The sequence below is a fragment of the Filicampus tigris genome, chromosome 5 (assembly GCF_054856515.1).
Source record: "Filicampus tigris isolate MCC_2025a chromosome 5, RoL_Ftig_1.0, whole genome shotgun sequence".
In the NCBI taxonomy this organism is placed as follows: domain Eukaryota; kingdom Metazoa; phylum Chordata; class Actinopteri; order Syngnathiformes; family Syngnathidae; genus Filicampus; species Filicampus tigris.
Genome location: NC_141221.1, coordinates 3604694 through 3618900, shown reverse-complemented (window position 1 = coordinate 3618900; position 14207 = coordinate 3604694). Strand labels below are relative to the sequence as shown.

Below are 14207 nucleotides of genomic sequence, written 5' to 3'. Positions count from 1 at the left end.
TGTTCGGTCGAGCCTTCTAACTCTGATTGGTTGGTTTTGTTCGGGTGTAGCGGTTTCGTGCAAATCAAATTCGAGATACAAGACAGGTCCAGGGAGGGCAGATTTTTTCACAGATCATTTTAGTTGTCTGTACTCTCAGGTCATACTTTTTAGACCAATCGCGGCTGACCTGTTTTCTGAATCCGAGCCGTGATTGGTCGTTGTGAGCAGTTGTGATGTCGATTTCAGTCGACGGACGACAAAATGGCCGCCCCCAGAGATGGCTAAAATGAGTGGATTAACACTTATTCCACAAACGCAATATTTATCAGAATGCCCTGTTTCAACTAGCGGGCTTGCATAGAACATATTCTTGAAAAAAGGCATCTGATCATTTTTATTGACTTCCGATTTAACTGTGATTTTACCTTCGCTGCTGGATACTATAACCGTGTGGATTTAATCGACATTGGATTGCAGTTCGCACAACTTTTTACCGCACTTTCAACATCCCGGACGAGACAGCAGGAGCTGCGTGCATTGTTGTCTGGTCTGGAAGCCTCTGCAGGCGGCGGAGGCACTGGAGGCAACGTAAACAAAAGCGGGGCTGCCGAGACGTGTTAACTAACGACAACTTTATTGCATGCATGTGACCCTGGTGAGGATAAGTGCTTCAAAAAAAGGGATCGATGGATGGCAAACGCAATGACACTGCACTTCGTTGTTGCTGTCACGATTAATACAAACGGCCGCAGCTCGTTGAAGTGTAGCTATAGTTAAGTGATATTTTTAATCATCTGTTTTGAAAATTGAAATGACTTTTTGCGCTAATGTAAATGCAGTACACTGATGAAAATGAAATATACAGTATATTATGAAGCCGGTCGGCTTCTCTACCACCAAGCTGGGCAAGTTTTCCGGGGGGAAACATTGCAGGATGTTCCTACCACCCTCCTCAAAGTTGCTTAGTGCCAGTAAAAGCAAAACAGATGCCCTCAGGCCATGACAAAGGTACCATTCAACTAGTTGTAAGTCTATGTTTCATCAGAAGATTTATGAAAATATTTTATCAAGGTCGAAAAGTTACCTAAAGTTTCTTTAAAATGATCAAAAAATAGTTTTAGCCATTTGGTCGTTTCGATTTTTCTACGCTAGGTTATTAGTATTCAGTGTAAATCACACTGACTAGAAAATGAGCAAAAAAAAAAAAAAAAACGGCATGTATCTAATCATGAGGAACACAGTGTACCTCTGAGACAAGGTCACTGACACCCCCATGCAGCTTCTTTTGACACGGGAGGATGATGAAGGTGCAGCAAGACAACAGATCAGCGCTCAGGCAGCCACTTTAATTGAATGATGGTGCAGCAAGCAAAGGAGACATTAAGATTGGCTCGGGCGAAGGAAATATGTAAACTACGGGCAGCCTCAGCTGTCACGAGGTTGGAGTGATCCTGGGAGTGTTTCTGCATTAAAGAAACAAGGAACACATTGATATCCCGTCAGTCGATGTCAGCAAGTTGCTGTGTGACATTTTGTGAATTCTAATCCATCACTACAGAGAAATGTGCATTAATGACACCCCAGTACATGGCCCTAACCAAGACCCCCACACCAGTGCTGCCCAACCTCAAGAAATTCAAGCAGCTGTGGAATGCAACACATATTTAAAAAAAAAAAAAAAAAAAAAAAAAAAAAAAAAAAAAGGGCTTCAGCATTTATATATTACGACTGGTTGGATTTGAACTATTCCACCACTAATCATTTTTCTTTGTTTTTTTTTCTTCTTCTGTAATTCACGATCATATAAATCAATACAAACTGTTTGAGATTATTGGTGTAATTTTAGGTTCAAATTTACCAGAAGCCGCTTGATAACTGATAATTAACCTGCTGTTAAAATGAAAACTCTTGTCATTATTTCATAAAAAAATCACAGTCACTTAGCGGTCCCTTTTCCTTTTTAATCCATTGCTTTGTCACGATTATCTGATTTTCAACTACTTCAAAATGAAGAAAAAACAACAACCAAAAAAAAAAAGACTTCACTTTTGTCACATAAGAATCACACATCTAAAAATGCTTCATACATAAGCGGATAGCATCGGCCAAGTCCCGAAGCTCATATATTACAAAACCTCAGTCTTGCGGTAGTGACGTGTGCAGTGCATTACACGTGGACTGTTGGTCACACTTGTTGCCTGCGGCTCATAATCAGCCATACACACAGCTATAAAGAACAAAGTCCCTCCAATGAGCAACGCCAAACCTCCGAACCAACCGGAGAACATGGCCTCTCCGTACTCCCAGCGCGGCATCACATCGGGAAAACCTCGATCCCAAAACTCCACAACGGTGGTGTACGCCACGATGGACACCGGAGCCAGTGTGGTGATCCCAGCCACCCAGGACAGCACCCCGCCCAGCATCAGGAAGCTTCTCCTCTTTGCACACTTGTCCAAACACACATGCACCCCGTCCAGTCCTGGGAGGGCAAACAGCAGAGCCAATCCGCCTGTGCATACTGACACCAACATGAGCACCCTGGAGATCTGCAGGTCCGCAGGAAGTCCCAGCAAGGAGTCGTAGGCCTTACACTGCACTCCGACCTCCTCCGTATAGAGGCACATGTGCCACAGTCCCGAGTACCAGTTTTCCACTTCGTTCAGGTCTGAATTCATTGTCTTCCATAGTGGAAGGAAGGTGGTGATGAAGGAGGTCACCAGTCCCCCGAAGGTGACAAAGAATGCGGTCCTTTGCATTGTTTTCGTGGTGAGGAGAACCATCGCTGCCTGCAAGCCTGCCGCACTGTGCACTCTGAAGATTCACAACCCGGCCCACCTGCTGACGGAGCCCCACCGTTGAGGCTCTTTCATATTAACACAAAAAAAAAAAAAAAAAAAAAAAAAAAAAAAGGACTGATGAATGGGAGACAATCACTGTTTTGTTTCGGTGTTCAATATCAAGACAATGAACTCTGTTTTAAATGAAACCTTATAGGAGCGATGGCATCCTGGGCCCGGCCGGCTACCCTTGAACGAATGAAACATGAGCACAGAAAAAGAAGCCGCTGCAATAAAGGCCTCTTTCTGCGGCCACGTGGAATTCATTACGGCTTTTCCAGAGTTAATGTCTAATTAAAATGTGAGTTTTGACAAGATTCAAGGTAATGTCGTGACTCTCTGGACTAAGCTTTCCCAAATGCAGGCACCATTTTTATTGTCATCAAAAAAGGATTTGTAGCTTAAACATGGAGGGGGCCTGACCAATACATGGGGGGCTGAGAAAATAAAATTATAAATATATTTTACAGAATCAAATAAAATGCTGGAGGGGCTTAACTGGGGCTATGCAGATTTCTGACGGGGCTATAGAACTCCCTAGTCTTGATGTAGCTCCATCACTGACAAAAACGGGTTCAAAAACAGGTAAAAGTGCATCAGTGACTATGGCTGGATGGAGGATGTTATCCTCTCAAGTAAATAAGCATCTAGTCATCTTATTAACCACCGCAGTCCAGAAACTAAAACGGCAGAGGGTTGTGGCTAACAGGACATAAGGACACATATTTCCCATTGTGGTCAGGTAGTGTTAAAAGAGGCTTGGGTCTATATGACAATTGCCTTATAATCCATTTTGTTTCAAATGTCGTAGTTCAAAACAGACAGTCATTTGTTTTATGTTTTTTTTTTTTTTTAAACATAAAGGTGATTTATTTTTTTTAGTACAGTACATTTTAACCCACATGTGCAAATATGTATTAACTGATTACTAAACATACCTCGTAGTATTGTCAGATATGGGTAATGTCTAAATAGTGGTGGTTAATATCACACACATGGTTATCAATCATGATTTTTTTTTTATACTACAGTATAGCATAAGAATATAACAAGTATATGATAATATACCAATTGTAATAGTGTCATGTAATAATGCTGATCCAGCAAATAGAAGTCACATAGTTTGGTAGTTCCAGCTGTTAAGGGACGTGGTGGGAACAATTGTCCGGTGGATTTTTTTTTTTTTTCCAGTAAAATAATAATCAGGGGAAAAAAACATGCAAGAAGCGAGAACCTGTTGCTGTATACAAAATAAATTAAATGACTCAACACAAACATATGCAGATGAAAGGAACAAAGCACCTTGCACGCAAGGTGCAAGCAAAGTGTAAACAAAGTGTGTAAAGGGAGGAATGGTGAGGAGATATTGTAAACAGCTTTTGGGAAAAGAGAATGAAAATAAAAGTGCAGGTCTCTTGCCATTCTCCTAAATGTCGGAGCCCATCTCGGCACACTGCTTGTCTGATATGTGTGTGGCTAGAGACTCAATGATGTCCAACAGCAGCAACTGGCTGAGGGATCGCAGGTTGGGGAGCTTGGATACCTTTGGAAGGGGAGGAGGAGAGCAAAAATTAAAATGGGGGGCAAAAAAAGACGACAAGTCAAACAGAGTAAAATGAGGGATAAACAGCAATCGATTTGCTCATGCTGAAAAATATGAAGCAAGCCGAACAAAAACGTCAGTGGCGAGGGGTGAGCGTTTTCTGGATAAACAAACAATAATAACAAGAGGGGCGATTTGAGGAGGTGCTTGTTCAGCCGGCCGCCCTGTAAACACTCTCCTTCTCTAGAGAGGAGATGGATGGCCGCTCCACTAGCGGGCCAACAGTGTCAAGTCTCCTGCAAAGACGACGTGACTACAAGGTTAGCTCAGCTGCAGCGAGCGGGCAGCAAGCCCCCAGGGTGGCGGAAATGAGCCCACCCACCTTGATGAACTGGTGGACAATTATGTGGAGGCAGTGCTTCTTCATGTCCAGAGCCTGCGTCTTATCGGCTGCCTCCAGAATCTGTACCGAGAATAAAAATAATAATAATAAAAAAAACATGTCACATACATAAGCAGCGTTGCCCAATCACATCCATGTGCCCTCTGTGAAGCCCTCAGACAGAAATACCTGCAAAACATTCTCCACGGTGACATTCATCTCCAGGTTCTGCTTGCAGTAAGCCTGCAACCTGTTATTGGAAAAGCCGTAATAATATGGTGCGGCAAACAGATAACTGTAGAACAAGAGGTCAAGGAAAAGACTCATTCTTAATTATTCCATGTAGATGATATTATATTATGACAACCCCACCTCACTCCCAAAGTCAGTCACAACTGTGTCCCTAATGAGAGAGGGCAAGCGGTATAGCAGACACGTGCTTGGATTTTGATGTTTACTGGGACTGTAGTTTGCGGTGGTATAGACTTCCACTATTATACTAAGACTCGATCTTTGAATTATTTTGCACATCTCATATACCCGCAGCTAATATTTTCTTTTGAATTGCATCCTATTTTATAAGGTGCCTGTGTATCAAATAGGTGTTAGGAAGTGACCACTGGATGGCACTGCAGTCACTTTTGCACATGGACTCACTGAGGAAAAATTAACCACCTCCACAAGAGGGCACCATCTACCCTGTTAATGATGAAACACCAATGTGCAATCCTCAATCTTCCGGCTTACAGTCTTTCTCCATTTTCAGAGGGCTCGCCCCCCCCCCCCCCCCACCCCCCCCACGCCCAAAGAAAAGCTTGATGGGATCTTTATCCATTCCATTCTATTCCTTCAGGTTATGGACCAACATGACACCGAATGTGATGAAGGGTGTGAGTTTGACAAGGATACAGAGAATCTTCGGGAGGCATGTTGACATCTCCGTAGTAGATGTAGCGCAGCATCGACTCGAATGCCTGCTTACTGGGAACCATCTCTCCGATGGAGATATTTACCTGGCCGTCCTCTGGCATGAAGGAGCGGAACATGGCCTCAAAATAACTGGAGGGTTCAAAGAGTAAAGGGGATGAGAGTTGGTGCAAAAAGTCAGCCTTCAGATTAAACGCACCCGCCATCCACCCCCCTAAGGCTAAGTACCTGGAACGAGCCGCCAGTATAGCTTTATGAGCAGGTCGGGGGTGTCCGTCCAACAGCAGAATGATGTCACAGAACTCCAGACCCCCTCCCTCCAAGTAAGCCTTCATGTCCTGCACCAGGGAGGTCCCGATGTCCACAGGTTGGTCCGAGTACAGCCTGGGAGGCGGCTGCTGCTTTCGTCTGACTATCTCCACGATCAGTGGCGTGGACAGATGTTCAAATTCCCTCGTCATGATCACCTGGTTGAAGTGGGACTCTTTCACCACAAAATTAAGGCAATGTTCCTGAAGGAGAAGAGAAATGGGAGTGAACGGGAGCGCCACTGCTTGTCAACGTATCATTTGCATACGGTGAAACCTCACCGTCGAGTTTTGGCATTGACAAATTTGCACCAGCTTATTTGGGGGGAAACTTGTAGTCACTGTTTTTGTGCAAGCAATGTCTCTGATTTTGCACTATCTTGCAACACCGTGGGGCTAAGGAACTTGTTCAAGTGAGGGGACACGCTTCCTTCTGTCAGGCCATAGCCTTGTCTAATAGAGTGTCTAATAGGTAGGCATCAATTACTCAACAGATTTTCACTATTCGCAGCAGGGCTTGTTCCATACCCACCAAGATTCATCGTTCATGCCTCCACTACAGGGAGTCCTCGTTTTACCTACACTGGCGATGTAACCTGAATTTCGGCATATGTCGGATTTCAGCGTTAAAATTAAGATTTACGACAAAATACTTTGTATAAAAAACATTTAAAAAAACGAAAATACATTAAAATAAAAACATAAGATGCTGTACTTCGCATGACTGCTGAGAAGTGGATGGAGAAGGAGGAGAGGAGACACGATCGAGACACTTTGCGTATGCACAACCGCAAGCAATGCTGGTCTTTGTAGTACAGGAAGTGCTTGTATGCAGAAGTGCGGTGATTGGCACGTAAACCACCGCAAAAAGCAGCACAAAAACACACTTTTGGAGCAAGGAGGAAACTGGCTGCTTCATTCATGTGGTGAGTGACATGAATATCGAGTGCTTTATTGACGGTTGAAAATAACAAGCGGAAATGACGTCTATTTGAGTCATGACACCGTGCGTCGCCGTATTATTCCATTGCTGGAGAAACTCTGTCCGCTCGATCATGTAAACGGGATATTCAGAATGTTTGAGAAATCGGAATTTTGATTTTAACCCGGATATTGACTGCATGTAAACGTAGTCACTGTGGTGCTGGGGACAAAATGGAGGAGGAGGCGCGGGCATCGTAAAATCGAAACGTCGTCTTGAAGCACAATTTCATTCGTTACTTGCAACATAATTATATTATTACCGTATGTTTTTATAAAGTACAATACTGTACAATGCTATTGTTCTTATTGCAAAGGAAGGTTACAAACATTTCTGCTACTGTTTTTGGGGGAGCAGGAATGGATTGATAGCATTCATTTCAATGGAGAAAGATGATATGAGATACACGTGTTTTAAGTTGTGAGTGTGCTCATGGAATGAATTACACTCCTAAGTCAAGGCGCCACTATTCAATATTGAATTTGCTTTGTTTCATGTGTCAGTTTTACAGTTAACTTCAAGTGGGATTGACGCATCTTAAAGAAAGCAGCCTTTGCCTAATGCCTCCTATTTAAAGGACGGATGAATTTGTCATAAGATTCAATGTGGTTTAAGCGTGTGGCAGGGTTCAAATATTTGGGGGAAATAAAAGTATTTTATATGGTCTCTCTGTATAACAGATTTTGACCTATTGTGGGTCGGCAAGAAACATTCACTGTATCCCTTTTAAGAACCTGCTCATAGGCTGAAATTGTCAGCAAAAGCACCGGTGGTCAGTAAAAAGTACCTTCAGCTGGTCCAGTTGGAGCTTGTTGGCATTCTCACAAACGCTCAGAACGTTCTGCAGGTCGACAGAAGCCTCGATGTACTGAACACACAGTTGCTCCAAGCGGGAGAGCTTAAAACTCAGGGCCAGTTTGTAAACATCCATGATTAGGAGAACATCCTGAACGTGACCTGCAAACATACAGGGGATGATCCAGTAAAGTTATTTTCGAATCAGAATAATTCAGAGGTGAAAAACAGATGGTGCTTATGGCCTTAGAAATTCCACCCTATGTACAAACGTGTGGACAACGCTACCTCTGCGTGGGTACTGGATCTTGTCTGTGTAGAGAAACTGCATTAAGACTTCAAAAGGCTGGGCTTCTGCCTCCCTGATGGACACCTCCAGCAATGGCTGTCTGCCTGACGGCCTGTGAGTCCCTCCTCCAGTGGCCCCTTCATCACTCTCTTCACTGCTGTCCTGTTTGGTCCTCTAAGACAAAAAAAAAAAAATACAAGTACAGTTATTACAGTTGGAGAGGCATGATTTCCACTAGTTTCAGTAGACATGAGGATACGCACTCAGACGCTCTAAGGTTATGTTTACCTACACAATCTTATGAGATCATATCAAAAAGTGGAAGGAAAAAAAAAATGTGTTCATCATTGTGTTTATCACTGTGTGTCGCATCCTATTGAAAGGCGTTTCTAATATTTTGGTTGCCTTATTTACAAGGAAACGTGAGGGTCAACACATCACGCTCAGAGTGATGTAGTGCAGTCCCTCTAAAGAAAAACATTTGTGCTCTAGGGCTACATTTGATAGTTGATTTTTACACTGGGCGGAAGGTCATAAAAACATTTTTAAAAAAACGGAAACGTGTATGTAAATTATTTTTCATTTTTACTAAATGAAAATTTATTCTTATTGTTTGTTGTCGTAAACTGAATTATAATTAACCAATTGTTTAATAAAAAAATACTTTTAAATGATAAATGCAATTATATATATACTGTATATGTATCATTTAAAATATACTCTTAAAAACACATACTTAAAATAGTTCATTTTACACATTTTTTTAACAATGAGTCAATTATCCAATTTTTAATAAAATATTTTTAAATATCAATGATACGTAATACATTTTAATTAACATATTTTAGTTTTAAAAAAATACTACAAATATTACAGGACATGTAAAATGTAAACGCTCTGTGGTAATGATTTTAAAAGTGCAGTGGGCCTTACGTTGCCTGTGGGCCTGACTTTGCCCACCCCTGCTCGGTTTATTGCTAATGCATCTAATGAGGTGTATGCTTGTTGGGTTGCATTTAGTGAAGTATTATGTATTCATTTTGTTCATTCATTTTAAGTGTTTGACTTACAGTTTTGTGTAGTAAAATGACACCATGAACCAAAACTAGCCACCAGAACCATGACCACTATCCTTTGGCCTTAAGCATTAAAAGTGATGAAGTCTGAGCAAAAAGTATATTGCAAAGCCATCTTATAATCAGGAAAAAAAAATGTTCAAGAGTTGTCCAGTTATTTTCATCTAAGGTCAGCATTTAAGCCACTGAGCAATTAGTGAGACAAATAGTGGCCACGGCTTTACTTTTGTGATTGTGTGCTCTGCTATAAAGGAAAATGCATCAGCCCGACCAGCTCAGCCGCCATTTACACATGCAGACTCCTTCGTGGTCACTTCGAAAATTTAGCCCATCAAAACCATGGGGTGATGTGATAACGCATAAGTTTCATGAAAGTATTCCACTTTAATTCTATATGCATACGTCTTTATCAAGTATTGACAGTTTTTGGTCACCGAAAACAAAATAAAAAATAATAAACAGAAGCCCGAAAGCTTCTTACCTGTCGCTGCCTTTCCCGAGCCTGCAGCATTTTCTTGCGCAACCACTGGCATCTTGCAGTCACGATGGCTATATGTCCCAGAACTCGTTCTTCCCGCTGGAAAAGAAAAATATGTTCATTCACTACTAAATAAGTCAACTACAGCAATATCACACATGAGAGCTAAACCCACCTCTCCCAGAATAAACTCCACGTCACAAAACTGACGGTTTTCCCACAATTTGCCATAGTCTTCATGGAGAGTGCACTTGGGATAGCATGAAAACTGCAAGGAAAAAGACAAATAATCACAAAGAAACTGATTCATTTGAGTCAAGTCAAATCCAGTACATTTTTCTTTCTATAACGGCAATTCACGACAGAAGTCATCTCTAGGCACTTTTCATAAACAGCAGGTGCTGTATACTATACGGCCGAGGCGAAAGGCTAAACTTCCTCTACGGAAGAAACCTGGCAATGACCCACAGACATGCAACAATGAGGACTTGCCCACCTGAAACCTGTACATCTCCCCACTGCGAACATTGTTGTCCACAGTCCCTCCAAAGATGTACATAGCATCTTGAATCACGGCGGCTGCGTGGAAGAGCCGCCCGCTGGGCATCTGCGTAGGCAAGGACACAAATAGTACAGAATGTCAGGAAGTCAAACAAACTTTTCTGGACAACATCTACCAGTTAGTGTGAGTATGTGACGTTGTTTAGGTTATAAATTGTGTAGCAGTTATTAAAAAGCAGTAAATGTCTTTGCATTTGTATGAGCGATAAGAATCTTCCAATTCTACTCAATGCAATCCCTGCACAGTTAATAAAGAAGCGTTCGAGTTACAAACGGATTATCTTCCATGTAAAAAAATGTATTTCAAATTTGAACAAATTGAAGGATTGCGCTCAACCGTTGAGGTTCAACTGAGATTAGGCAATGTGCATAATTTCAGGTCACGTCAGGAAGCATGCACACAAGCAGTGCTTTGTTGCATCAAACGTACATCTAAATGTCGGGGGATGTCCTCCCTGCGACAACAGGTGGTATGTCTCTCCCCCGAGCCAGCAAACCCATTTGAATAACAGCGCGGATCAAAAGAAAACAAGCGCAATGCCTATTTAATTTTGCTATATTCATTTTTGTACATGCAGTTGTCATGTTCATCTCCAGTTCCTTAATAAGGTGCTCTGAAGGGCACTTTTGAACATGTAAGCGTGTGGAATTTAAAAATATGATACAGATGCACTTTCAAAAGCAATTTGTTTTTATCAATACATTTATTTGCCTTCATGTCTCTAAAAGTGGGTCATAACTTTGTGACAAAATGAAAATGCAGGTCCCAGAGTGATAACTTAGAACCACTGATCTAGCTCTTGGCGAGTCATACCTCACTGTCCAGGCTGGGGTGGATGACCTCCCAGCTCTGGGAGTCCACATCATAGCAGTGCAGCTCGTTGGGCAGAGTGTTATCAGCAGCGCCGCCAAATACATAGAGGTGCCGATCGAAGGCAACCATCGTGTGGCCATAACGCCGCTGTGGAGGCGGCGGAGAGCCTCGCAGTAAATGTTCAGTGGGTATACGGGTCCACCTACAGTGATAACGGTTAGACGAGTTGTGTGTCCAAATTATACTCATTATCATTGGTTATTATGCTCACATGTGGCCAATAAACTCAAATTGGAAGAGGTTGTTTGTTATCTTGGCTCCACTCTGACCGGAAAACACAAACATCTTGTCCCTGCACACAGCTACGGGGAAGTTGCAGCAAGAAGGAGGAATCTCACCACTCTGTTCGATCTGATGGTGACACGCAAACATAGATGTCAGCACACGAGAGTACTTGCGTGGGGTCCACCATAAGTGATGCTAATAAACTGGCCTCTTCCCAACATGCATGCTCCCTGTCCTGCAGGCTGATGGTCCACATGTCATTCAATCTAAAGGAGAAAAATCGACATCATAAAATAGCACACACTGCTGTTATCAAAAGGTGCCAACACTGTGGCGTAAAACACACCTGGCATTCCCGTCATAACCAGCAAATATCCACAACTTATCGCTGTAAACTGTGGCTCCGTGAGCAGAGCGGGCCACTGGCAAGCTAGAACACACAACAGAAGGAATGAAACAACAGAGCATCGTTTAACCATAAATGGTTTGCATCATTTGAATATAAGTATTTCCCCATCGTTGAAAACAATCTAAGTTTGATTGCTACTTCAACAAAGTATGGACAATTTGAACACAATCAAAAATTGATTACCTCCCCTCCACTTTCCATTCAGTCCACTGTCCTGTTGCAAACTTGTATTCAAAAAGATCATTTTTGTTTTTAAGGTTTGAGTTGGAGTATATGTCTCCAGTATATCCTCCTGAAATGCATTTCAAAGAGCACATCAACATTACATACGGTATAGTTAACATTTGTAAACACTGGTTAAGGAAGAAGCTTTCAGGGGTACCAAAAACAAACATGCTACTGCCGTAGACAACGGCTGAGTGGTGATAGCGGGGAGCAGGTGGAGTTCCTGTGGTGAAGGCCCTGTGGAATATATTAGAGTCAATAGTCACATTTCATAACACATTTTCATTGAATCAATTCTTACCGACACCATGAGCAGTCCTTCACATCAAAGCGCAGCAAATCATTCAACATGTTCTTGCTGATGAGAAAAATACAATTTTAACATCATTTATTGTAGCAAAAATAACACTGTCAACATCTTACTCACCCATTGTCTCCCCCAAACACGTAGATAGCATCCCTATATGCCACAACAGTGTGTTTGCTGCGCCTGCATAGAGGTAAAGAAAGCCCAGTGAACAAACCGACAGGTTTTGACCTGTCAATGGTAGATTTAACTCGACAGCATGTTACCTCGCTCCAACAAATTCATCACAGGGAGGCAGTCTTCTCCATCGGTGAACAGTCTCAAAGGGACCAAAATTAAGTGTCAGATATTCCACGCTGTCGGAACAACTGTGGTCAAAGTCAACACTGGGGGCCACTTTAGTTGATTTGCACGACATTTTCCTCCACTCATCCAACGTAAGCACGTATCAGGGCAACACATCTGCAGCGAATGTCATCGGCAAATTGTATAGGACAAAAACTTCCGGCTCGCTGCTAGCTAAACAGACAATGCTAAAAAATAAAAACAACCGCTAGCTTCAAAGCTAACGCTAAGGTTCGAACAGCGACGAAAACGAACAACTCTATCAATGTATATGGATGGGAAACGCCACATAATTCATGCTTCACTCATTTCGTGATATTTGTTGCTATGTGGCTTGTATTCCAGAGAAATGAGAGCAAAAATAAGGAGCACTAAAAAGGCAAACACGAGTGCTGTCATGAGAGTGCACAGTCGTCCCGTCACGCTACCGAGTTGCGTGACGTCAGAGCTCATGACTTCCTCTAGTGGTGGAAGTACGTACATACATTTCCCAACTTGAATTGCGTTATGGCCGTATTTTACATAAGAAAACGCTCACTACATACCACCATACAAGCGTCTCAAAAAGTATACTGAATATTGATGATCACTGCGCAATACACTCAAAAATGTACTTACTCAGTGTGTCGTCATGTTTAAACACAGTCGCAGGAAGTCATGGCTAACGTATGAACAGTTGGATCCACGTCTTGCTATTCATAAATAAATACAGTAAATTAACCCGTAAGTCACATTATATGTCACTGGCAGAAATAGATGAACAAAGTGAATAGATAATATAGTTTGTACCAATTCAACAATATTGGATAATTTCCCACAGCACACTAAGCTCGAAGACACACCAAATGCAGTATGTATGCATGCCTAGATCCATCCATTTTGAGTATTGAATTAACCCTATATCAAAGATATTAGAATGTGGTAGCTAAACCAAGATTAAAAACCCACATAAACCCAGAGAGAACATGCAAACTCCACTCAAGAGGCCGCAGCGTCATGGATACTAACCCACGAGCTCTGAACTTAAAAGATCGATATGGGATATGGGTAGCACTAGTGGTATTTAAAATAATCCCTGAATGAAATGTTCAAACTGTGCATAGTGTTCCAGTGTCTTAAACTTGTTTTAATCCATTGTACAACATTTAATTCCGACCTTTAATAAAACCTTTAATTCATTCAACACTTGGGCCTACTAGACCACTTACACTGTTTTTGATGTTTGTAAATATTATGGTAGAACTTGGAGAAGTACTTTTTTGAGGTGGTACTTGGTACAAACATTTTGAAAACAGCTGGTGTGGCTAAAAGAGGTGTCTTATCAAACAACCGCAGTTATTCCAATGATTACTTAAATTTTTGATGAGGCATTAGTTCATTACAATGTGTCATATTTCCTTCCAGTTTCCACTTGTCCTCATTATGGTCGCGGGCAAAATCCAGCTCATCTTACTTCACTTTTCAGGTGAGAAGCGGGCTACGGCATAGCATGTACTGTTAGGCAACCATTCACACTCACGGTCACATATGGGAAATTTACAGTCTTCAATTAATGTAACATGTCTGTCTTTGGAATGCGGGATGCACTGAAGTACCTGGAGAGAACGAAAACCACAAAAACTCGATGAGAACATGCAAGTTCCTCACAGAAAGGCATCT

The 14207-nt window shown here is 42.0% G+C and overlaps 2 protein-coding genes across 2 annotated transcripts; both read right to left on the bottom strand.

The window, feature by feature from the left end:
• Positions 1 to 1707: 1707 nt before the first annotated feature.
• cldn26 (claudin 26) lies at positions 1708 to 3504 on the bottom strand. Its single transcript, XM_086031783.1, has one exon. It carries the CDS (start codon positions 2763 to 2765, stop codon positions 2109 to 2111), a length of 657 nt encoding a protein of 218 aa, XP_085887909.1. The 5' UTR covers positions 2766 to 3504; the 3' UTR covers positions 1708 to 2108.
• Positions 3505 to 3650: 146 nt separating this feature from the next.
• On the bottom strand, positions 3651 to 13001 carry lztr1 (leucine zipper like post translational regulator 1). The gene is made up of 19 exons (XM_086031782.1): positions 12470 to 13001; positions 12324 to 12386; positions 12198 to 12254; positions 12054 to 12133; positions 11855 to 11963; positions 11609 to 11692; positions 11471 to 11528; positions 11249 to 11388; positions 10978 to 11179; positions 10099 to 10209; positions 9778 to 9870; positions 9606 to 9701; positions 8048 to 8222; positions 7752 to 7921; positions 5903 to 6186; positions 5657 to 5806; positions 4937 to 5042; positions 4748 to 4828; positions 3651 to 4365 (listed from the first exon to the last, which is right to left on the bottom strand). Exons 1-19 carry the CDS (start codon positions 12619 to 12621, stop codon positions 4249 to 4251), a joined length of 2328 nt encoding a protein of 775 aa, XP_085887908.1. The 5' UTR covers positions 12622 to 13001; the 3' UTR covers positions 3651 to 4248.
• Between the last annotated feature and the right edge of the window lie 1206 nt (positions 13002 to 14207).